The sequence below is a fragment of the Acinonyx jubatus genome, chromosome A2 (assembly GCF_027475565.1).
Source record: "Acinonyx jubatus isolate Ajub_Pintada_27869175 chromosome A2, VMU_Ajub_asm_v1.0, whole genome shotgun sequence".
Classification (NCBI taxonomy): Eukaryota; Metazoa; Chordata; class Mammalia; order Carnivora; family Felidae; genus Acinonyx; species Acinonyx jubatus.
The window spans coordinates 156500433-156523928 of NC_069383.1; the positions used below are offsets into that span (position 1 = coordinate 156500433).

The following is a 23496-nucleotide window of genomic DNA, read 5'->3' on the forward strand; positions in this document are numbered from 1 at the left end:
TCACTGACTGGCTAAATTCTATCATGTGACCTGCCCTCCCACTGTGCCAACATGGCGACGCCCAGGTCCTAATCCGGGAAACGTGCACCCAGGCTAATACGGTCCTGGACGCCGGGAGCGAAGGTGAGAAGGACCTGGGCGACGCGGGGAGGGATCCAGGCCGGTGTCGGGCCCGCTAGAGGGCTTCTGGCCTCTGGCTTCTCAGGGGCCGGTACTCCGAAGATGGGGTGTAGTGTCAGCTTACCGAGGCCGCAGGGTCTTAATCTTTACTGATGTATAGGCCACCTGGCGCGGGGACGCAGCTCCCTGATGCTCTTCCTGTGCCCTCCCCCGCCCCCCCCAAACCAGGCTTGGCAGGGAGAGGCTCCCGCGGATGCCCCGTGCGAGAATCGGTCTGTGGCTAAGTCTAACTCTCCGCTCCACGCGCAGTCTCTGTAGAGCCGGGTTTATGGAGGGGCAGCCGCAAGGGCCGCCGAATCCAGCCGGCGTGGAGAACGGCACCGAGCCCTGCGGAGAGGAGCGAGCATCCGAGGCTCAGGAGACGACGGTCACCGAGGGGGCCGCCAAGATAGCCTTCCCCAGCGCCAACGAAGTCTTCTACAACCCGGTGCAAGAGTTCAACCGGGACCTGACGTGAGCAGGGGTGTGGGGTCAGCTTGGCAGAGGGCAGTGCATCTGCAAGGTTGAGGGAGTGTGAGCTAACCAACCCCCCCCCCCCCGTCTCTCCCGCAGATGTGCCGTGATCACCGAGTTTGCTCGCATTCAGCTTGGGGCCAAAGGAATCCAGAGTGAGTTGAGGTCCAGTCTCCCTGTGGGCCGGGGTCACGCAGAGCTCTCTCCCTGCCCTGCCCCGCCCCCTTTCCCTTAAAGTTCTAAAAGGCTGCAGGCACCTTGCAGGCCCTGGGTTCATTTCCTTCAGGCTTTCCCCAGGGGCTTTCAGGAAGTCTTTCTCCCATGAATCTTCTGTATACTGAGGAATAGGGGGAGGTCTCTCAGAGGGAGCTTTGAGACCCCTGACTTGTGCTTCTGGGTGGCTGCAGTCAAGGTGCCAGGTGAGAAGGACGTGCAAAAGGTGGTCGTGGACTTGTCAGAGCAAGAGGAGGAAAAGGCTGAACTGAAAAAGGGTGCAAACCTGGCCCCGGGAGACCAACCTCGAACGGCTGCCGTTGGGGAGATCTGCGAGGTGGGGCCTGGACAGAGGAGGTGGCGGCCCCCGAGTCCTCCAGTAATGGAGGAAGGAAGGCTCCTGAGGCCGGAGAGCTATAGGAAGTGGGTGGTGGGGGCTCCTTGGGGCCCAGCAGAGGATAGAGGTATCCACGTGAGTGGGGCTCCCTGATTACTCCAACAGGAAGGCCTTCGAGTGCTAGAGGGTCTGGCAGCCTCGGGCCTACGTTCCATTCGCTTTGCACGAGAGGTGCCTGGACTCCAGTCTGTAGTTGCCAACGATGCCTCTGCCCGAGCCGTGGATCTCATGTGCCGTAATGTGCAGCTCAACGCTGTGGCCCACCTGGTACATCCCAGGCAGGCCGATGCCAGGTAGGTTTGGGGCAGCCGAGCCTGATGGCTGGAACGTGCATGCCAGAGCAAGGCTGCCTGGGCTCAAGTCCTAAGTCCGTCCTATTCTTGCTCTTTGGCCTTGGGAGAGTGCCTTAGCCTCACTGAGCCCCCGTTTTCTTGTCTATAAAATGAGAATGTTAGTATTACAGGAGTTGCTCTGTTGATTAAGTGAGAGATGATGCTTAGATAGCCAGAAGTAAGTCCCATTATGGTTTCCATTTTATTTTCATTTGTATGTATTTTCTTATTCTAGAGACAGAGAGGGCACGAGCAGGGGAGAGGGACAGAGGGAAGGAGAGAGAGAATCTCAAGCAGGCTCCATGCTAAGGGTGGAGTAGGGCTCCATCCCATGACCTCCAGGACCATGGCCCAAGCTGGTCACAGGTCACTGAGTGGTCCACCAGCTGTGCCACCCAGATTCCCCTATGGTTTCCATTTTACTTTTATTTTTTTTAATTAATTCATTTTTTAATTCACATCCAAGTTAGTTAGCATATAGTGCAATAATGTTTGCAGGAATAGATTTTGTGATTTATCCCGTGTGTATAACACCCAGTGCTCATCCCAACCAGTGTCCTCCTTAATGTCCCTTACCCATTTAGCCCACCCCCCCCCCCACAACCCCTCCATCCACCCTCAGTTTGTTCCTTGTATTTAAGAGTCTTGTGTTTTGTCCCCCCTCCTTGTTTTTATATCATCTTTGCTTCCTTTCCCCTCTGTTCATCTGTTTTATATCTTAAAGTCCTCATATGAGTGAAGTCATAGATTTGTCTTTCTCTGGCTGACCAATTTCGCTTAGCATAATACCCTCTAGTTCCATCCGTGTAGTTGCAAATGGTAAGATTTCATTCTTGATTGCCGAGTAATACACTATTTGTGTGTGTGTGTGTGTGTGTGTGTGTATATATATATACATATAAATATATGTGTGTGTATATATATACACACACACGTATATACATATATATATGTATATGTATATGTATTTGTACATGTATATGCCGCATCTTCTTTATCCATTCACCCATCCACGGACATTTGGGCTCTTTCCATACTTTGGCTATTGTCCTTAGCACTGCTATAAACATGGGGGTGCATGTGCCCCTTTGAAACGTCACACCTGTATCCTTGGATAAATACCTAGTAGTGCCATTGCTGGGTCATAGGGTAGTTCTATTTTTAATTTTTTGAGGAACCTCCACACTGTTTTCCAGAGTGGCTGCAGCAGTTTGCATTCCCTCCAGCAGGGCAAAAGAGATCCTCTTTCTCTGCATCCTCATCAACATCTGTTGTTGCCGGAGTTGTTAATGTGAGCCATTCTGACAGATGTGAGGTGCTATCTCATTGGGGTTTCGATTTGTATTTCCCTGATGGTGAGTGATGTTGAGCATTTCTTCATGTGTCTGTTAGCCAGGATGTCTTCTTTGGAAAAGTGTCTATTCATGTGTTTTGCCCACTTCTTCACTGGGTTATTTGTTTTTGGGGTGTTGAGTTTGATAAGTTCTTTCTAGATTTTGGACACTGACGCTTTGTCTGATACGTCGTTTGCACATGTCTTCTCCCATTCTGTTGGGTGCCTTTTAGTTTTGCTGAATCCTTCGCTGTGCAGAGGCTTTTTATTTTGATGAGGTCCCAATAGTTCATTTTTGCTTTTGTTTCCCTTGCCTCCGGAGACCTGTTGGGTAAGAAGTTGCTGTGGCCGAGGCCAGAGAGGTTTTTGCCTGCTTTCTCCTCGAGGATTTTGATGGCTTCCTGACTTACGTTCAGGTGTTTCATCCATTTTGAGTTTCTTTTTGTGTATAGTGTAGGAAAGTGGTCCAGGTTCATTTTTCTGCCTGTTGCTGTCCAGTTTTCCCAGCACTATTCGCTGAAGAGACTGTTCTTATTCCTTTGGATAGTCTTTGCTGCTTTGTCGAAGATTAGTTGGCCATATGTTTGTGGGTCCATTTCTGGGTTCTCTGTTCTGTCCCGTTGATCTGAGTGTCTGTTTTTGAGCTAATACCATACTGTCTTGATGATTACAGCTTTGGAATACAGCTTGAAGTCCGGGATTGTGATGCCTCCTGCTTTGGTTTTCTTTTTCAGGATTGCTTTGGCTATTGAGCGTCTTTTCTGATTCAGATTTTAGGGTTTTTTTGTTCTAGCTCTGTGAAGAATGCTGGTGTTATTTTGATAGGTGTTGCATTGAATATGTAGATTCCTTTGGGGAGTATCGACATTTTAACAATAGTTGTTCTTCCAACCCAGGAGCATGGAATCTTTTTCCATTTTTTTGTGTCTTCAGTTTCTTTCATAAGTTTTCTTTAGCTTTCAGCATATAGATTTTTCACCTCTTTGGTTAGGTTCATTCCTAGATACTCTGTGGTTTTTGGTGCAGTTGTAAATGGGATCAATTCCTTGATTTCTCTCTCTGTTGCTTCACTATTGGTGTATAGAAATGCAACTGATTTCTGTGCATTGATTTTATATCCTGCGACTTTGCTGAATTCGTGGATCAGTCCAGCAGTTTTTTTGTGGAATCTTTTGCGTGTTCCATATAGAGTATCATGTCATCCTGCAAAGTATGAAAGTTTGGCTTCTCCTTGCCGATTTGGATGCATTTTATTCCTTTGTGTTGTCTGATTGCTGAGGCTAAGACCTCCAATACTACGTTAAATAGCAGTGGCGAGAGTGGACATCCCTGTCGTGGTCCTGACCTTAGGGGGAAAGCTCTGTTTTTCCCCACTGAGGATGATGTTAGCCGCGGGTCTTTCATATATGGCTTTTATGATCCCGGCGTATGATCCTTCTGTCCCTACTTTCTTGAGGGTTTTTATCAAGAAAGGATGCTGGATTTTGTCAAATGCTTTCTCTGCATCTATTGAGAGGATCACGTGGTTCTTGTCCTTTCTTTAATTGATGTGATAAATCACAGTGATTGTTTTGCTACGGTTTCCATTGTAGACTTAACTTCTCAACTTCTGGTACTTTTATTCATTCAAATGAGCCAGCACAAAGCCAGTATCCGCAATGTGCCAGGCATCAGTAAACAAAATAGGCAAAACCCCTGACCTTGGGGCATTCACATTCTAATGCTGGGGTCCAGCAAACAGCAGCCTGGGAGGCCCCCTGGGAGGCCAGAGCCTGGGTTGTCGGTTTTTCTTGGCCCACCGGCTAAGAATGTTTTTTGCATTTTCTTTTCTTTTCTTGAGAGAGTGCTCGCACTTGCTGGAGAGTGGGGAGAGGGGCAGAGGGAGAGAGAGAATCCCAAACAGGCTGCCTGCTCAGCGCAGAGCCCAGTGTGGGGGTTCCATCCCACGACCTTGGGATCATGACCTGAGCCGAAATCAAGAGTTGGACCCTCAACCGGCTGAGGCAGGCATCCCATGTTTTTTGCATTTTTAAAGGGTTGAAAAAAAAAAAAAAGGCACCGTTTGTGGCCCACAGAGCCTAAAATATTTACTATCTGACTTTTTACAGAGCACAAATAAAGAAAAAGTATTTGTTTTCTGGACTGTATTAGAATCTGATAGGAAACAAAGACAGTGACAGCCAGATCAATGAGCAAACTATATAGTAAAAGTGGTGAAAAAGTAAAAAGAAAAGTAAAAGAAAAAAAAAAGAAAAGTAAAAGGTGAAAAGTGCTCTGGGAAAAAACTGGAGGTTGGAGGGGATGGAGGAAGGTGGTGGATGGGTTGTAATTTTATATATTTTATTTTATTTCATTTCATTTTATTTTATTTTTTATTAAAAGTGTTTTTCAATGTTTATTTTTGAGAGAGAGACTGAGACAGAGCATGAGCGGGGGAGGGGCAGAGAGAGACAGGGAGAGAGAGAATCCCAAGCAGAGCCGATTCGGGGCTCGAACTCATGGACTGTGAGATCGTGACCTGAGCCAAAATCAAGAGTCGGATGTTCAACCCACTGAGCCACCCAGGCGCCCCAGGTTGCAATTTTAAATAACAGTTAGGGTTGGCAACTTGGAGAAGACAGCATTTGCATTTCCTCACCTACAAAGGAAACGATAATGATTCCATAAGATTTGCCTGGAAGGTTATTTGATTAAATGAGTTAATCTATAAACGGCTTGAAACAGTTGTCAGGCATATGTATGTCCCATCACCATTGGCTATTATTATTGCTGTTGTTAGACACGAGTACACTGAGGCCCAAGGAAGAAGGGTCACGTGGTTGGTTAACACATGGCCAGGCCAGGGTCCGAACCTAGCCAGCTGGCCTCCAAATGCAGGCCGAAACCATCACACCCAATGAGAGGACACGTGTAGGGGACAGAGCAGGTCCCTAATGTAGGGGGCTGAGGACCGGGGCCTTCTCGCTCCCAGGATGCTGATGTACCAGCACCAGAGGGCATCGGAGCGGTTTGACGTCATCGACCTGGACCCGTATGGCAGCCCCGCCCCCTTCTTGGATGCAGCCGTGCAGGCTGTGAGCGAAGGAGGTGAGGCCACACTGACCTGGGCACAGAGCAGGGCTCGGGGTTTCTGGAGGATCCTCACTGCTCAGGCCTTCCTTGCAGGTCTGCTGTGCGTCACCTGCACCGACATGGCAGTGCTGGCGGGGAACAGTGGGGAGACCTGTTATAGCAAGTACGGGGCCATGGCCCTCAAGAGCCGGGCCTGCCATGAGATGGTGAGCCGCCCTCCCCCCACCCCTTCCCACCCCGCAGACCTGCTTCGCTTCCTCCAGGCAGCCGGGGCCAGATCCGTCCCAAGATGTTAAAGACAAGCAGGTCTATAGCCAGAATAGTTCTAGAGCCCGGACTTCCAGTTCTGGTCACTCGGACGGCAGCGGTTTCGCCCAGGGTGGGAGCCAGTGGCCGCATTATTTTTCCTAGTGCCCTCGGTTTTAACAACTCGTTCAAAATTGTTATTTAGGACAGTTTTCAGGAGTGGGTTTGGCTTTGGGTTCAAATCCTAGCTTTGCTGGCGCCTTTGGGTGATTCATTTCACCCTTCTGGGCCTCGCTTTTGGCCTCTGTGAAATGCGCACGATGGTGAATTGCCGTGGGGATTCGAGAGGGCGGGAGCCGGAAAGGAGGATGGCCTGGCTTTGTTCCGTAAGGGCCCTGTCACCAGGTCAGTCTGGAAAACCGGAGCACAGGTCCTTGGAGCACATCGCATAGCGCAGGGCACACGGATGTTGCTGCCCTGGATGGCGGGCCTGTGCGCTCCGTAACCACGTAGCACCCCCAGGAGGCCCATAAAGAGACATAGACTGTTGTGATCCCGTCGATGGGGGAACTGAGGCATTCACTCGGCAGGGGTCACACAGCTAGGACGCTTGGGCCTGGGCTTGCAACACCGGGGAGCCGCCCCTGAGCCTGTGCTTATGAGCACCTGGTGTGGCCTCAGGGTAGCTGGGAGGCTCCGTGGAGGCAGGGCTGCTGGCTGATGCCCGCCTCCCACCCTCAGGCCCTGAGGATCGTCCTGCACAGCCTGGACCTCCGAGCCAACTGCTACCAGCGCTTTGTGGTGCCACTGCTCAGCGTCAGCGCTGACTTCTACGTGAGAGTTTTTGTCCGCGTCTTCACCGGCCAGGCCAAAGTCAAGGCCTCAGCCAGGTTAGTCTGGGGCAAGCAAGGGAGGCAACGAACAGAGGGGGGCAACAGGGCCTTTTGGGGCACGGGAGGAAACGGGACTCCTAACGGGGAGGAGCTGGGGTACGGCGGTCAGGCTGGGGAGCTTATGAGCCCTGCCCCCCCCCCCCCCCATTCCAGCAAGCAGGCACTGGTGTTCCAGTGTGTGGGCTGCGGGACCTTTCACCTCCAGCGCCTTGGCAAAACGTCCGGAGCCTCTGGCGGCCGGTGAGCACGGGTGAGCCGGGGGAGGAAGGTGAAGGAGGCGTCCTAGGGTCGCCGCCCCCTAACCACCCCTCTCTCCGCAGGGTCAAGTTCTCTGCGGCCTGTGGTCCCCCGATCAGCCCTGAGTGTGAGCACTGTGGGCAGCGACACCAGGTGAGGCAGGGCCGGGGAAACCAGGGGGACGCTGGGGTTCCGGCTCTCTTGACACCTGGCCCTTCGCCCCCCCCCCCCCGCCACGTGTCTGTAGCTTGGCGGTCCCCTGTGGGCGGAGCCCATCCACGACCTGGACTTCGTGGGGCGCGTGCTGCAGGCTGTGAGCACCAATCCTGGCCGCTTCCACACCTCAGAGCGAATCCAGGGGGTCCTGAGCGTCATCACTGAGGTGGGGGCCCGGGGTGACGGGGAGGGGGCCCTGCCTGTGCCCAGCCATCCTTTCCCCCACCCACCCCGCGCCCGTCCTGTCCCCACCGGCAGGAGCTCCCGGACGTGCCTCTCTACTACACGCTGGACCAGCTGAGCAGCACTATCCGCTGCAGCACGCCCAGCCTCCTGCAGCTGCGGTGAGTGCCCAGTCCCGGGCCGGAAGGAGTCTGCGCCCTTCGCCCACCCTCCGGGTGCCCTGGGGCAAGGCCGGCCCCCCTCAAGGCCAGAGTCTTGGGTAAAACAGCTTTCCAACAGGCCTACGTGCAGGTGCTTAGAAGAGAGCGTGGAGGCCTTGAGCCTTGGGGAGGGAGATAGTCTCCCCATCACGATCACTGGCATTACCCGGGCCGCGTAGTCACCGTGAGACATTCAGCTGCGTCACACCCGCACGGATCAGCACTGGCTTTGGGGTCCGGCCCCCCGCCCCCCACCCACGGCCCCTCTTGGTCCCCAGGTCAGCCCTCCTCCATGCCGGCTTCCGGGTCTCACTCTCCCACGCCTGTAAGAATGCCGTGAAGACGGATGCCCCCTCCTCAGCCCTCTGGGACATCATGCGCTGCTGGGTGAGGGCTGGCCTGACCAGATAGGGGTGCGAGGCCGGGACATGGTCAGGCCCAGTGTCCCCTGACCTTTGAACTTTACCTCCCAGGAAAAGGAGTGTCCGGTGAAGCGGGAAAGGCTGTCAGAGGCCAGCCCTGCGTTCCGTATTCTCAGTGTGGAGCCCAGGTACGGGCACTGGTGTGGCTGCCCGCGGGCGTGGGGAGCTCACGTGTGGGCAGGGGACAACGCAGATCCTTCCCTCCACAGACACATGCTCATTCACGTGAGATCCAGAATCTTCCCGCTTCCCCTCCCCTTCTGCCCCTGCCCTGGTCTGGCCCCATCACTGCCCAGCTGGACCAGTGCTGCTGGCTCCGCCCTGGTCCCCCCCCCCCCCCCCCCCGCCCCCGCCTCCGGCCCCAGCCTCTCCCCACAGCAGCCACAGTACATCAGTGAGGACCGGAGTCAGACCTGTCCACCCTCTGTTTAGAACCCTCTGTGACTCCCACCTCACTCACTAGAAACCCAAGTTCTGCCTGCAAGCTGTTAACCATCTCCCTGTCCCCTCCCTCCCCCTTCATCCCCACTCTCCCTACCTCCCTCCATACTGGGCCTCCGCACTCACACTGCCCAGACGCAGCGCCCCCTTATGGCCTTTATAAGGGCTGTTCTCTGTGCCTGGAGTGCCCATCCCGGGTCCCCTGAAGGCTCTTCCCTCCCTCCTTCGGGTGTCTCTGACCGCTCTGTCCTGACCTGCGCCCCTTCCCCCGCCTCCCCATTCCCTTTGTCCTGCTCTGTTTTTCTCAAAACTCTCATCCGTGCCCTAACACGCTACACCTCACTCACCTCTGATCTGTCCCATCGTCTCCCACACTGGAACGTCGGCCTTACCAATGGCAGGTCTTAGGCTCGTGGTGGGCACTGGATGCATGTTCATTAACTGGATGAGAATCCCGACCCGGGCGGACACGGCCTTCCCAAGGCACCTGGAGCGGCACGGGGGTTGGCAGGTGGTCCGTGCACACCTGCAGGGCACCTGCCCCTCAGCCCCCACTCCCACGTCCCCAGGCTGCAGGCCAACTTCGCCGTCCGGGATGACGCCAACCCCAGCTCCCGCCAGCGAGGACTCAAGCGCTTCCAGGCTAATCCTGAGGCCAACTGGGGCCCCCGGCCCCGTGCCCGGCCAGGGTGAGTGAGAGCGCGGGTGGCGGTGGGGCTTGTCCGGGGCAGGATGGGGTGCCAGCTACTCCTCTGCCTGCACAGGGGCAAGGCCGCAGGTGAAGCTATGGAGGAGAGACGCAGGGTGCACCAGAATAAGAGAAAGGAGCCAGCTGAGGACCCGGTCCAGCGGGCTGCCCGGCTCAAGACCTTTCCCTGTAAAAGATTCAAGGAGGTGAGGCACCCCCCCCCACCCCACATAGCAGCACCCAGGGATCGCCCTCCCTGCAGCAGGGCTGGGAGAACCGGGGCGGGCAGGGCGTGCGAGCAAGCTCCCCGTCTAGGAAGGGGACCCAGCAGAGGCTGCTGAGCACTGAGCCAGGGTTCACACCCACCGTTCTCCCCCCAGGGCACCTGTCAACGCGGGGACCAGTGCTGCTACTCCCACAGCCCCCCAGCACCCGAGGACACCGCTGCAGCCGCCTCCCCTGACCATCCCAAGACCTCTTACCAGAACCCGCCTGGGTCTGGCGTTGCCGCTGGTCCGGGTGTAGACTGAGCCAATAAAGATATGTCACCTTTCCGACTGCCATTCGTCTGAGTCGGGAGGCTGCCTGCGGGTCTGTCTGTCCCATCTGCCTTAGGGGCTCTGTCCGTCTCTCCAGCTGCGTGTCTGGAGCGTGCGTTCCTCTGTGCATCTTTTTTTGTTTCACTCCCTGGGGAAGCGCTACGCATCTGGAGGTTTATTTGTCCCTGCCCGACCGAAGTGCTGTCAGTATTGCCATCTGGAGTGTTCTGTCTGTATGGGGGTGTGGGAGCTGACCCTCGGCCAGCGGGGTGGTCTGTCCCGCAGCACGAGGCTCTCAGCCCGCCGCCCCTTTGCTGGCGCCTGCAGTTCCCCGGCCGGCCACGGGGCGGCAGCCGTGCGCTCGTGTTCGTGGGGCCTCCGCCCCCCTGTTGGCGTGCACCCAGACACAGGCGGGCCCTCCAGTCACCCAGCCCCTACCCTGCCTCGCGTCGCCGCCCGGTTTCTCTGGCCGAGTTCCCCACAGGGCCGCGGTGGCGGAAGCCGGACCGGAACCAGGCGCCTTGTGCATCCGCTCCAGGCCAGGTGCTTCCTGCTCCGCGGCCCCTCAGTCGAGCACAGAGCACACTGAGGCACTAGCCGGCCTGCCGCTTCCCCTCCCCTCCGGGACGGAGGGTTAGCAACGTTAACGGAGAGGCTTAGGGCAGAATCCCCACCCCCACGTGGTAGCCGTGGGGCCCCCCCGCAAACACCTTTCCCTTGGCCTCCTCCCCGCCTCTAAAAGGAACCTAATCCCAGAACCTAGTTTGTTGGGGTGATCTGTTAACTTGGGGGCTCAGAGCTGACCTCGCGCTTCCCTGGGGCAGTGGGATGGTTGGAGGCCGGCTGGCTCGGGGCTTCACCAGACTCCTGGGAGGGTGGTGGTAGTATCCGTGCTGGGCTGCTCCTGCAGGCCCCCAGATACACTGGAGGCAAAGTGTGATGGACGCGGGTGAGGGGGGCCTGGAGAAAAATATAGTCTTGTCCCTGCTCCCTAGCTATTCCCAGGGCCCTGCCTTTCGCCTTTCTAGCAGGCTCCAGCCGGGTGTTGAGCTTCCCACCACTGCAAGATGCTTGCCCAACGCCTCTTTATCACCGTCCTCAAAGCGGCCTGTGATGTGGGAGGAGGGCCAGAGACCATCAAGTTGGGGCTGTGTGACCCGGTGGCCTAGAGGATCCACGTGGCCACAGGGCGGGCTGGGGGCACCTATTGTAAGGTTCTGCCAGCCCTGGCTCCCTAGGAAGTCCCTCCCAGCCATGGTGCTTCCTCTCACCCTCCTGGGCCTGAAAAGGTGGTGTGGAGAGCAGGCCTGGGGGCCCAGGACTCTTGGGGCCGGGCAGGACACGCGAGGGCAGACTGTCAGAACTACCTTCCCTCCAGTGTCCCAGTCTGGGGTGGGGGTGGCGCGAAGCCCGGCAGGCGGTCTGTAAAAAGAGGAACAAAGGGTGAGGAGAGGAGGAGCAGGAGGGGGCCCTGGGTCACGAGGCCGCAGACTGCCGGAAAGGGCTCTCCTCCACCCCCATCAGCGCGGACACTTGGGCAGGGGGTGTTCAAAGCCGGAGGTGAAACCCAAGCGCGATACTGGAGGCTGCTGCTTCCCTGCCTCAGTTTCCCCCTCTGCGTGCATCCGGGTACCTCACTCCCAGCGGCGCGCTGGGTCGGGGTCCTCAGAGACCCTGGGCCACTCCAGTGCCTGGGAGGACGTAAGGTGAGGCCCTGAGGGGTGACGGCCCTGTCCGTCGCCGGCCGGGGGCGGGGCCGTGAGGCCCCAGCTCGGAGCTCCCCGCCCGCCGGTTTCCTCCGGGGTCAGCCCGGCTCCTTATCAGGCGCAGCCAGTCGGCCAGGGCCTTATCTGTGCCGGCCCGGCATCCTCCGGCGCGGCCCGGGGGTGAGAGGGAGGAAACTGGGCCGCCGGGGGCGGGGAGAGGGCGGGCCGGCCAGGAGCAGCTCACTTTCCCTCGAGGGATCCACGCCGCCGTCGCCGGGGCCCTAGCGAGCCCGGGAAGAGGCGCGGCCCGACGTCGCTGCCGGGAGGGGGCGGCAAGCTCCCAGCGGCCCAGAGCGCAGAGGCCGGACCGGATCAGGGCCACGGAGCCTGGCCTGCAGCCGAACCTGCATCCTGGCCCTGCAGGACAGAGCCGGGGCTCTCACCAGGCAGCAGGACCAGCGCCGGGGTAAGAGCGGAGTCTGCCTGAAGGTGGGGTATCCTGGGACCACCTGTATTCATTCATTCCATCCATCCTTCATTCATTCATTCAACGGGGGGGGGGGGGGCGCGGGGGGGGGGTACTCACTGAGAGCCCAGGGCCTAGGTAGGGAAGACAGGACAGAGGGGCCAGGAGTCCCAGAAGTTGCTGGGACACTCCACGCCGTGGGGCCAAGAGTGAACAGGGACGGCTACCCAGGTTGCAAAGGAGTGGATGCTGATGGGGTGGGGAGGGTGGGGGAGGCTGCTGATAGGGCCAGAGAAGGATTGGGACATGACCCTGTCTACTGGGCAGTGGAGTCAGTGTTTGGGATCCTGGGTCAGCATTTTTTATCATCATGTCAGCAGTGGGGTTACAGGGTTCGTAAGGGGGACATTTTCAGTGGGGGCGGGCGTCAATGGAGCGATTATAGAGGACTTTCAGGGTGTGGCAGGGAGGCGTTGGGAAGAGCCTCTCGGGGTCATAGCTGAGGGCCACACGGTCAGCTGGGGGAGGGGTGGGGGGAATCGGTGAAGGGCCAGAGTCAATTACAGAGGGATTCTAAGGTCACACGCTACCGGTGAGGGGTCTTGGGATCAGATCTGAAGGTTACGGGGTCATCCTGGGGGCCGCGGGATCCGTCATGGGTTCCTGGCCTCGCCCCTCGCTCCCGCCTCCAGGTGAGAAGGGATTCTGGAATAAGGGAACTTTGCTCAGGAGCTGGGCAGCTGAGGCCCTCGTGGGTCACAAACAGCTCAGAGATAGCACTGCCCAGCTCAGCGCTGCCCAGGAGGTCACTGGGTACCTCCTGCCCTTGCGTCAGGTCCCTTCCCGTGTCCTGGTGGTTTCGGAGCCCGCCTGCTTTTGCCCACCGAACCCCCACCCCCACCTTTTCCCTCTCATTTGAGGGCTCTGCTGGGCTAAGGGATGTGCGTGGCATCTGATTCTTCCCTCCCCACTGGCTTCCTTGTCTCCCGCAGGTGAGCACCCCTTCGGGGTCCATGTGCCCTCCCCAGGCCCAGACAGAGGTGGGCCCCACCATGACTGAGAAGGCGGAAATGGTGTGTGCCCCCAGCCCAGCGCCCGCTCCGCCCCCCAAGCCTGCCTCACCTGGGCCCCCAAAGGTGAAGGAGGTTGGCCACCGAGGCTCCTCACCCCCCAGGCTGCCCCCTGGCGTGCCAGTGATCAGCCTGGGCCACACCAGGCCTCCCGGGGCAACCATGGCCACCACGGAGCTGAGCACCCTGCGGCCCCCGCTGCTGCAACTCTCTACCCTGGGAACTGTCCCGCCCCCCCTGGCCCTGCATTACCACCCTCACCCCTTTCTCAACAGGTCAGTGGGGGGCTGGGACCTGGGGGGAATTCGGGGCCAGGGTCCTTGCCCACAAGGCGTTAGTGACCCACGACCCCTTACAGCCTCTACATTGGGCCGGCAGGACCTTTTGGCATCTTCCCCAGCAGCCGGCTGAAGCGGAGACCTAGCCACTGTGAGCTGGAGCTGGCCGAGGGTGAGTGCGGGTTCGTGTGTGTGTCGCCATCTCTGCGGGGGCTCGCGTCTTTCCACGGGGAGAGCTGTTGCAGGTGCGCCCAGTCACACGCAGGATAGCCCACACGGGGGCTCAGTGCTCAGGTTACACTCCTGTGCAAAAACCACAGGCCCGGGGCCAGTCCCACGCGACCACAGCCACCCGACAAGCCACGGAGAGTCATGGCAAAACGTACCGTGGCATGGGGGCCGGGAAATGACAGCCCCAGTCGAATGCACGGCCACGCAGGGAACAGCCACAGGACGACCACCACAGCAGGGACAGCCACACAACCACAGCCACTCAGGACCATGGCCCCACAAGAGTCAGCCACAGAACCACAGCCACACGACCACAAGCACCCGGCAACGATCATAGGCAACCACAGCCATTTAGATATCCCAGGAGTTCAGCCAGCCACCCGAGACGGGCAGGCCCACGTTCACACCCAGAGAACCTCCCAGACCCGTGTGCACATCCAGCCACGTGCAGGGCCACACTCAGAATGGGGACCGCAAGGACAGCTCTCCAGACTGACAGCCACAGGAAACATGTCCCTAGGGAGTCTCGGCCATTGACATAGAAGTGTGGACAGTCGGGTTCGGAAGGCTTCGGCTGCCTGCAGCCTGGGCTGGTGACGGTCCTTGTCTAGGCCGCTGGGGTGAGTAGGGTGGGAGAGGGGTGGCTACCCAGCAGGGGAGCTACCCATGGATCCTACTTGTGGAGCCCTTGCGTGGAAAAAGCCCCAGCCCGCGCCGCCTGTGTGGAAGTCCCCTCGGAGATTCTGGGCGCTGAAGTGAGGGCCCCAGGGGGCGCCCCCTGGGCCTCCGCGCCAAACCTGCCCCTCGTGTTCCCCAGGGCACCAGCCCCAGAAGGTGGCCCGGCGTGTGTTCACCAACAGCCGGGAGCGCTGGCGGCAGCAGAACGTGAACGGCGCCTTCGCAGAGCTCAGGAAGCTGCTGCCAACGCACCCGCCCGACCGGAAGCTGAGCAAGAACGAGGTGCTCCGCCTGGCCATGAAATACATCGGCTTCCTGGTGCGGCTGCTGCGCGACCAGGCGGCCGCTCTGGCCGCAGGCCCCGCCCCGCCCGGGCCCCGCAGACGGCCAGGGCCAGCGCACCGAGGCCCGAACGACAGCGCCCGCCGCGGGCCGTGTCGCAGGGCCGAATCAGTGATGCGCTCGCAGCCCGCGCCCCCGGCCGGCCCCGACGGCAGCCCCGATGGGGCGGCCCGGCCCATCAAGACGGAACGAGCGGCCGTGAGCCCTGAGGTGCGGTGACCTCCGCGGGCGTGGCCTCGGAGCCGAGGGGCACCGGGAACTCAGCCCGGGGCGGTCGAGAGAGGGGCGGCCGATGCTCTGCGCCTGCTCTGGAGCGAACTCCCCGGAAGAGGGACCAGTGAGGACGTTCCCAACGGGGGAATAGGGCCCGGGGATCTGGAGGGGCGACTGTCGCCCGCGGGGGCCCTGTAGGCCTTTTTGTCACCCACCGCCCGCTGGAAATGACCTTTCCCGCGTCTTCCTCCGGGGGACGAGGTCCGGGAACCAACATGGCAGACAGGTCATCGGACTAAAGTGGTGCCTTTTTTTCCGGGCTGGGGTCACCGAGAGAGGTGGGGAGGGACGGGGTAGGGGGCTGGTCTTCGCCCTTCTCGCCGGCGCCCCCTCCTGGAGACTCATGGATACGCGCTCCCGGACCGCGTCTGCGGCGCGCCAGGTGCGCCGAGGGAGGCGCAGAATCGACGCCGGGACCCTCCCCCCACCGATCCCGAACCGGTCCCGCACGACGGCGTTAGCAAAGGCTCGGGCGCTCTTACTTTTGTTTTTCTTTATTTCTTTATTTCACATACACATTAGCCATTCAATGGAGAAGCCGGAGAGAGTCAGGCAAAGATGGTATAACAGAAGCGCAGTGACGGGGGCGGGGCGGGGCGGGGCGGGGCAGAGAGGGAACATACGGGCTGGCTGCCTACTTGCATTCCGCTAGGACACTGAAAACCCAGAAAACAAAACAGACAGTAAACTACCCTTGTTTCTTATGTATCTCAGTGCAGAGACGGGGGTGGAGGGCAGAGAGAGGGGGAGACCAGGCTGAAGGAAGAGGAGCGGAGGGACGGGGGACGCTAAGGGGGAAGCACACCAAATCCATTAGTACTATATATAGAGATACTCGTATATACTGCGTTTCTTAGCCTAAGAAGAAACTTGTTTGACGGGACGGGCGGCCTTTGCGGTCCGCGATGCTGGTGCTGGTCGGGCGCACGGATCTCCCGGGAGGGGCCGAAGCGGGGCTGGCCCAGGCTGGCTTGGGGGGGAGGGGGGCGCCCCGAGGGTGGGGGGGTGGGGGGGGGAGCAGAGGCGGGGCTGGGGTGCCCCTCGGGCTCTCGATTGGGGGACGAAATTTCTCGTGACTTTATTGCTCCTTTATTTTCTCTCATGTGGGGGGGGGGGGTCCGTTCAGCACGGTCGGGGTGAGGAAATGGTGGGTCGTCTGAGCCACCCGGCCCCTCTGGGACCCAGAGCGCGGCGTCCGCTCCGCCAGCACGGGGGTGAGAACAAGGCACTAGGTCGGCCGGCCAGCGCGGGGGCGGGTGTGTAAGGCAGTCGACGGGGCTGGTTGCAGGGTGGGGTGGGGCTGTGTGCGGGGCCGTGTGCGTGCGTGCGTGCGGGCGCGGGCCTGGGCGAATCGACCTGTCAGCTTGGCTGGTCCTGTCCTGGAGCTTCGAGCCTTCCTCGTGCTCCCCGGTGGGTGACGGGGCTAGGGGTAGGGGTTGGAGGAATGATGTTGAGTTGGGGGCGCCGGGGAAAAGGGAGGGTAACTACCAACTTGCTGAGCGCGCTCCTGATAATGCTGGTGAGGGTCAAGTTGGCGTCTGGCTCAAAGAAGGGCGCTCGGGGCGGAGAGGGAGAGGGAGAGGGAGGGAGGGAGGGGACGTTTGTTCGTTGGCATTGACCTCTGCGGGGGAGGGGCTGGGGACCCCCCCGCCGCGCCCCCGTGCCCGGACGGGGATGGGGCGAGGAGGGGGGCGCTGGGCCCTGGGGAGGGGGCGCCCGGGGAGACCCGCGACCAGAGCAGCCCAGCCGCCGGGCGTATGCCGCTGTCCCGTTCCGTTAAACTCAACAAAGAAGGGATATGCGTGTTCCTAACAAGTGCAGGATATTTAATTGATTCATAAACTTATGTATAATAGTTTGTGGGTTTTTTTTTTAAAACGTACTTTATAATGTAAGAAGCACCAGGGTTTTTATGTTGAATTATCTTAAAAATAATTTTCTCTCGTCCTTTTCCTTTTTGATCTTGTTTTTTTTTTTTTTTTTTTTTTTTAGTGTCGAGGTGTTTTTTTTTTTTAAACTCTAAAATGTGAACGTTTCCTTCAGCCCTCCCACCGAAACCGAGAACGAACGACGAAACAAATAAAAACCCCAGATCATCCTCGTCAACGCAGGAAAACGACTTAAAAAAAAAAAAAAAAAAAAAAACTTAAAACGAACAAAAAAAAAAAAAAAAAAAGGAAAAAACACTCAGCTTTCGTTATCCCCGCGCAGGGCGGGGCGGGCCCAGTTCTTTTAGCGTCCCCAGAGCCGCGAGGACATTACAACAAAAATAGAATTTTTCTTAACAATCTCTTAACATACAAAGATAGGAAAACTCTCTGATGCATTGCACTTGGTTCAATGAAAAAAAAAAAAGTTCATTTCCCCCATATATATTTTTTGTGGGTTTTTTTCTCTTCTAACACGTCCCCACATCTCCTGTCGCCCTCGTAGCCCCTCGCCTGCCCCTCACAACGACACTTGGGAAAGGAGCGGCCCCCCACCCCCACCCCACCCCTGCCCGCCCGGGCAGCCCCGCCGGGCGCGCTCCCGCCCCGGCCCAGCTGGCCTGCAGCTTCCGACCTCGCCCGGGCGGGCGCCCCGCCGACCCCGGCTCCCGCGGGCCCACCGCGCCCGCGGCCCCGATTGTCTTCGAGGGAAGGGGCGCGTGCGGCCGGGCAGGGGGTCCCTTCCGCTCCCCTCTCAGCTCTGACCCTGTTTAGCCAACCAAACTGAAAAATCATTGCACTTTGACCGCGCGTCACGCCCGGCCCACCCGGCCCCCCCACCCCCCGCCCTACTCCCCACGCCCCCCACCCCAGGCTCCCGTGGGATCCCCTGTCCCCTGCTTCTCAGTCCCGGTCTTCCCCGAGGGCTGCACGCGGATGGGGGGAGGGCCTTCGCTCAACTTCCAACAAAAGCCACTCCTGGGGCCAGCCGCCTTGTGGCTTCCAGGCGAGGACCGCACCGCGCCGCGCGCTGGCCCCTTCTGCCCCAGGTAAGGGCCCTCCTTGCCTCCCCAGCCAGCTCCCTCCCCTCCTTCCCTCCCTCCCTGCTGGGGCCACAGCCTCGCAAACTAGATTCACAATAAATAAAGCCCACAACCCGCCCCTGCGGTGCAATGTTGGGTTGACTGACTTTCAGAGGATCCTGACCTGTGCTTTGTGTTTTCATACAGTTAAGAAAGAGAGGGAGGCACGAGGACTGGAGAAGGGGGCCTAGGAAGGGAGATGCAGGGAGGAGGGAGTAAGGCACAGAAAGACAAGCCAGAGGGGCCAAGTCACACCCTGGAGGGGGGGCTGGGCATGCTCTTGCTTCCCTCCCTCCCAGGGGGCTTCTGAAGACCCTCTGGACAGGCCCCCGTCCATCCCTTGGGAGGAGGAAGGGGCTGCAGGGAGGGGGAGAGGAGAGCTACTTCCTGTCGTGTGTTACCAAATTGTTCCCAAGTTGCTCAAATGGAGGAGTTCCCAATTGCAACAGCAAAAGACCCAAACGATGAATGCCCCACCCCTAAATAAAGAGTAAAGACATTACAGCTGAAATCCAGAGAGAAGTGGCCAGGAGGCCCATGTGGTGGAGAAAGTGGGGCTGGGGGGGGGGGGCCGGACAGAGAAAGCTCCAAAACACTTTTGAAAAAGGACAACACCCAACACCCTCCAAAGGAACTGAAAGTCGGCGAGCAGGACGCCTACCTAGCGCAGGTGGCGGCTTAGCCAATGGCAGTGGCGGCTGCCTCGTCCTCCTCGCTCGGCTCCGGGGTCCCCTTTCTGCTCCACTCTCCGGCCCGGCCACAGCAGGGCTGTCTGTGTGAGGGGCAGGGGCAGGGACCGGTGGGGCGGAGCGAGGGCACCTGCATGCGGGGCTGGGGTGTGGGGGCGACCTAGGGCCCGCCTCCCCTCACTTGTGGCGTGGCAAGAGAGTGATTTTCCTGGCCTGCAGAGAGGAGGGAAGAGGGGGCCTGTCCCAGGCTGGGACGGGCTGTTGTAGCATTCCGACTTTTTCCTGTGGACTGTGCAGAGAAGTCTGGGGCCCTGAAACTACCCCCGAAGCTCAGGGTGGAGTGGCAGAACGCCCTCCATTCCAGGAGCAAGAGGCTAGCTCCAGAGGACGCTTCCTGGCCGCCCCGGCGGGAGGGGGGGGCGCCTTCTAGCCCAAAGGTAGGGCAGGGAAACCTGGAAGCCACCGTGCCTCACCTAGTCCAAAGCAGCTGGGGGGGGGGGGGTTGGAGGGGGGCGGGGAGAAGCCAGAGGCCAAGGCAGTGGGGGTGGGGAGGGGGTTGGGAGAGAGGGAGACAGGCAGGGAGGAGGCAGAGTCCGGAGGGAGAACCCTCTGGGTCTGCACCCCGTCATTTGTACAAGCTTGTCCTCTGAGCTCCCTAGTGAAGCTCCCGGACTGAGTTGGGGGTGGGGTTCCCCTAGGAAGGGTGACGGTGGAGGAGAGGCCCTTTAGAACCGTGCTGGTTGCTTTGTTGGGTTGATTTTGTTCCTTCCCCGGAAGGTTGGGGCGGGGTAGGGAGGGGAGAAAGGCAGTTCTGCCGCATCCTTTCTTTCTTTCTGTCCTCTACTTAACAGAGTCCGTGTTGCATGTTTCTTTCTGCTTGGCTGCTGGTGCACAGCTCCACCGAGACCTCTTCCGAGGGCTCTCCGAGAACTGGGCTGCTTCTGGGGGCCTGCAGGGGTCCCCGGGCTGGAGGAGAGAAGGGCTGAGTGGCTGACGACGTCTAATTTTTGCTTTTTCGGTGGGGCTGGGCTGGGGGATTTTTCCACGTCTCAAAATTTCTTCTCCCCCCGTTTGAGGAACCTCTTCTTTACATTTTGTCATTTCTTCTGTCGATCTTATCAGAGGAACCAGGACTGAAACGGGACAAAAAAAAAAAAAAAAAAGAGGCGACATTGAAAAGAGCGGGGGGCACCGCTCTTCTTGCCCCCACCTGGCCAGCTGACTGCAGGCCAGTGTCCAAGGTCCCCGGAGGGCCCGGTCCCAGCAGAGCCAAGGACACCGGCACCCCACGAAGAGGTACCTCCCCATTCTGTCGGTACCTCCGATGGGAATCCTGCCGCCCCCAAGAGACCCTGCCCCCAGTGCCAGAGTCCAGCTGGCCTTCCCGTGGGCACGGTGCCCAGCGGGTGGGACCCCCGTGGCTGAAGCTGGCACAGGCGCAGACCTGGGATCTGGCCATGTTTCCAATTGTTTAGGTTTTTGTGTGGGTCCTGGAGGGTGGGGAGGATGCCAGGCTGGAGCTTTTGTCCCCAGAGGGGTTTTGGGAGTGGGGTGGGGGGTGGCACAGCTTCTTGCTGAGTTTTCTTTCTGTCTCTTTGGATTAAAAGCAGAAATTCCCGTCTGTACTCCCCAGCCAAGGTCCCACAGGCTGAAAGGCTGGGGAGGGGGCGGGGGATGCCACATGGCTTTAGTCCCTAGCGGGACCAGGCCTGGGGGAGGGGCTCTGTAGCCCACTGTGCCTGATCCTCTATCCTCAGGGCACCTGGTGCTGGGGAAGGACCGCAGTCTCCCTGGGGCAGGAGTGGCTTCCCTAAGGGTGCCAGCAGGGGGAGCCACCTTCCCACAAACGAGCCTTGGTGCTCACAAAACACACCTGACCCGGAGGCCGGGCCGCCTGGCAATGCCCTCCACCAGAGGCTCTGGCCCCACCTTGTGGCCAAGGGGCAGTGGGGGAGGGCTGGAAGGGGGACGTGTTCTCTCTGGCCTACAGTACCTGGGTAATACCCTTGGGGCCAAAAAGGGGTCCCTGAAAATGTATTTCAGGGCCCCTCTGGGGCTCCGGGCCGCAGACTCAGATCGGCAGGGGCCAAGCCGGGCTAACAGAGCCCGCACTGGGTAGTGACCCATTCTCCCCTTGCTCCAACCACACGCAGAAGCCAGATGAAGAGAGGGTGGCTGATCTGCCTGAGGCTACACCGCCCACCCGCGTGGCCCAGCCAGGACTCAAATGCAGGGAACAGTTCAGAGTCGATGCTCCTAACTGCTTCATGTGGCATGCTCCCAGGGAGCCCAGGGCCAAGGCTGCCACATTGGAGTGAGGGCCTGGGGGGGGGGGGGGGCCCGATCGGCCAACTCTTCAAAAGAAGCCAAAAGGCCAGACGGATTTTCATGTGAAAGTTGTCAATGTTTAACAACACTTGTTTCAGACACACAGATCATGCCTGCAGGCCGGGCCTGCCCCGCCGGCTCTGGTTGGGGACCGCAGGTTGTCATCTACTGTGAGATAAACACATGGAGTTTTAGTGTGTTAGAAGGGGCCTGGAAGATCCCCGAGAACCTTCTGCGACGACGGAAACATTCCCTGTTTGCTCTATCCGATCTGGTAGCCAGTAGCCACGCGGTGGCTTCTAAGCAACTGAAATGGGGCTAGTGTGGCTGAGGGACTAAAAGTTTTCTCTAGTTAGTAATTTCATTTAAACTTCAACAGCCACACGTGGCCAGTGGCTGCCCGGGTGGATGGTGCAGATGGAAAGCATTGGGAAACATGGGGCTCTGGGGGTGCCCCAATGACTGGGGTGCTGCTGGCATTTACCAGACGGGCAGAGATGCTCACTGCCTGCGATGTGCTGGACGGCACGCACGGAGGAGACCGGCCGTCCTGCGGCGGGGCTCCCAGGGGACCTGCCCGAAGTCCAGCCCCATCCGCTGACTGAAGGCGGAAGGGAGGCTCGTGGGACACGTGGCCGTGCGTGGGGGAAACCCAGGCACAAGGCACCCCCTGAGCTGTTGGCGGGGCCTGAGTCGGCAGCTAGCCCCTGGGCTTCCAGTCCCGGCCTGAGAAGGTAGGGGAGCTGTCTGCAGTGAGCCCCTGTCACTGCGGTCTCAGGCCTCGGTGTTCTTTGGAGCCCCCTTCCCAAGGGGAGACCACACCGGAACCCTCACGCCACGGCTGTGCGAGCCTGGTCCTCACCCTCCCTGTGATGGAGGGGGCGGGGGACAACCGGGACACGGAGGGCCTGCTTGGCCCCTGTCTTTGTTGGACCAGGCCCAGACCCCAGGCTGGTCCCCTTGGGGTCCCCTGAGCTGCACAGCAGGGGGACAACCACCAGTGCTCGGACAGGGGAGCCCCCCTCCCTCAGAGGAAGACGACTCCAGTTCAAGGCCTGGAGTTAGGGACAAAGGTGTTTCCAGGAAAGCTCCCCAGTGCCTCCTCACGGATCCCAGGAAAGGGCGGGGGGGGGCATCGGCTGCCAAGCACAAAGTGGTTTTTTCTGCTCACCCTCTCTGCTTCCTGAGCCAGGTCCAAAATTGATTAAAACTAAGTAAAAAGCGCTGCCCAGGGAATGACAAAATTGCTAAAATTCTCTTTTCTTCCCTCATTCTATTGTTCTCTCTCCATCTGGTGCTCCAGAGATCAGCTAAAGTCACTGGTTACTGTGGAAACCGCCCCCCACCGTACCCCCTGCGCCCGCTGCAGTCGCCTGCCTGCCCCCAGGCCCAAGGGCTCTCTCAGCGGCTGGGCCCTGTCCGGCTCCAGTCTCCCCCACCGGCACCCCCAGACACACCTGCCTGCTGGGGCCCAGGGCCCAGGCCCCTTGCAAAACAAGAGGGAGGAAGACCGTTTCCCAAACTTGCCTCAAACTCCAACTTGGCCCCAAAGTCTAAGCAAAGTGCGCAGAGAAAGTGAAGAAGGGAAAGCACACGGAGGCGGAAACAGGGTGAGTGGGGGAGGCCGGGGCCGTGGTCCCCAAGAGTGAGCAAGTAACACAGTCAGAGCTATGGGCGGCTGGGGCGGAGGGAGGGAGGGAGGGAGGGAGGGAGGGAGGGAGGGCGGGCGAGAGTGCGACGCAGCCCTGCTGCCTGGTGCCGGCCCACAGCCAGGAGGGGAGGCCCGCCTGCTGCCCCTTCCTCTGGCACCCCCTCCCGCCCTCTGCCAGCAGGGCTCTCTCTGCCTCCCTGGCACAGAGCAGCGGAGGGGGCTGGCTCCAGCCCCTGCTCGGAGCCATTGTTTTTCTTCTCAACACCCCCAAGTTCAAGTTCATCTGGGTGTTACATCATGTCTGGTTGCTCCTGGAAACCAGACGGGTCAGACGTGACTCTGGGGAAAGGGGGTGGGAAGCTGGAGGGGGTTGAAGTTCCCCTCCCCTCCCCTCCTTGCCACTAGGGAGCTCTGAAGTTTGAAGTTTGACAAAGTTTTTTGGCTTTTTTTTTTTTTTTTTTTTGAGGGAGGGAAAGGAAAAGGGAAGAAAAAAAAAAAAAACAAACCTCAAACCACACACACAAAACTTCCATCCACCAACTTTCTCTGGACTCAGGTCTCAGAGCAGTAAAGGAGCAGGAGCCAAAAGAGGTGGCCCTGGGGCCCTGGGCTGAGGTGGATTTCCTGGGGCTGAGAAAGCCTCCAAGGCCTTGGGCTCACAGGGTGATGTTTTTGTAAACCGTGAAAAAGAGAAAGATATTTGCATGTTCTTTTCCGAGGAGCCCCGCG

The 23496-nt window shown here is 59.1% G+C and overlaps 3 protein-coding genes and 1 long non-coding RNA gene across 24 annotated transcripts in view; 2 read left to right on the forward strand and 2 right to left on the reverse strand.

Moving 5' to 3' along the window:
* The first annotated feature begins 4 nt into the window (after positions 1–4).
* Positions 5–10069, forward strand: TRMT1 (tRNA methyltransferase 1). 9 transcript variants are annotated; one of them, XM_053219800.1, is made up of 17 exons: positions 6–123; positions 430–633; positions 733–788; positions 1041–1183; positions 1349–1536; positions 5880–5995; positions 6074–6186; positions 6968–7116; positions 7273–7359; positions 7440–7509; positions 7604–7738; positions 7831–7916; positions 8234–8342; positions 8429–8505; positions 9388–9507; positions 9583–9712; positions 9887–10069. In XM_053219800.1, the coding sequence occupies exons 2-17, from the start codon at positions 449–451 to the stop codon at positions 10034–10036; spliced, it is 1914 nt and encodes a 637-aa protein (XP_053075775.1). In that variant the 5' UTR covers positions 6–123; positions 430–448; the 3' UTR covers positions 10037–10069. The 9 variants fall into 9 exon arrangements, with proteins under 9 accessions (XP_053075773.1, XP_053075775.1, XP_053075774.1 ...); XM_053219799.1 differs by having other exon boundaries at positions 13–123; positions 349–633; XM_053219798.1 differs by having other exon boundaries at positions 5–123; positions 5880–6186.
* LOC106985680 (uncharacterized) lies at positions 2541–13110 on the reverse strand. 3 transcript variants are annotated; one of them, XR_008297242.1, is made up of 5 exons: positions 11679–13110; positions 11317–11467; positions 6226–11005; positions 6012–6108; positions 2541–4111 (listed from the first exon to the last, which is right to left on the reverse strand). It is a non-coding gene; the product is annotated as an uncharacterized LOC106985680 (long non-coding RNA). The 3 variants fall into 3 exon arrangements; XR_008297244.1 differs by having other exon boundaries at positions 2541–5698; XR_001431946.3 differs by lacking the exon at positions 2541–4111 and having other exon boundaries at positions 5972–6108; positions 6226–10276; positions 10484–11005.
* Positions 11344–17241, forward strand: LYL1 (LYL1 basic helix-loop-helix family member). 4 transcript variants are annotated; one of them, XM_027050467.2, is made up of 5 exons: positions 11344–12240; positions 13210–13562; positions 13646–13737; positions 14614–15026; positions 17082–17241. In XM_027050467.2, the coding sequence occupies exons 2-5, from the start codon at positions 13231–13233 to the stop codon at positions 17103–17105; spliced, it is 861 nt and encodes a 286-aa protein (XP_026906268.2). In that variant the 5' UTR covers positions 11344–12240; positions 13210–13230; the 3' UTR covers positions 17106–17241. The 4 variants fall into 4 exon arrangements, with proteins under 4 accessions (XP_026906268.2, XP_053075788.1, XP_026906267.1 ...); XM_053219813.1 differs by having other exon boundaries at positions 11357–12217; XM_053219815.1 differs by lacking the exon at positions 11344–12240 and adding an exon at positions 12627–12909.
* The window catches only part of NFIX (nuclear factor I X), a 99945-nt gene continuing 92016 nt past the window's right edge, over positions 15568–23496 (reverse strand). For all 8 annotated transcript variants that reach the window (XM_027050461.2, XM_053219808.1, XM_053219807.1 and 5 more), the window contains one exon: positions 15568–19921. In XM_027050461.2, the coding sequence (XP_026906262.1) occupies positions 19907–19921 (15 nt within the window). In that variant the 3' untranslated portion in view covers positions 15568–19906. The remainder of the gene's footprint in view (positions 19922–23496) is intronic.

Bases quoted from the DNA above. Each gene is read 5' to 3' on its own strand.
- LYL1 (XM_027050467.2), top strand. From the start codon at position 13,231: ATGTGCCCTCCCCAGGCCCAGACAGAGGTGGGCCCCACCATGACTGAG. The intron at 13,738-14,613 runs GTGAGTGCGGGT...CGTGTTCCCCAG, and splicing joins TGAGCTGGAGCTGGCCGAGG to GGCACCAGCCCCAGAAGGTG. The intron at 15,027-17,081 runs GTGCGGTGACCT...TTTTTTTTTTAG, and splicing joins GAGCGGCCGTGAGCCCTGAG to TGTCGAGGTGTTTTTTTTTT.
- TRMT1 (XM_053219797.1), top strand. From the start codon at position 374: ATGCCCCGTGCGAGAATCGGTCTGTGGCTAAGTCTAACTCTCCGCTCC. The intron at 789-1,040 runs GTGAGTTGAGGT...GGGTGGCTGCAG, and splicing joins TGGGGCCAAAGGAATCCAGA to TCAAGGTGCCAGGTGAGAAG. The intron at 6,187-6,967 runs GTGAGCCGCCCT...TCCCACCCTCAG, and splicing joins GCCGGGCCTGCCATGAGATG to GCCCTGAGGATCGTCCTGCA.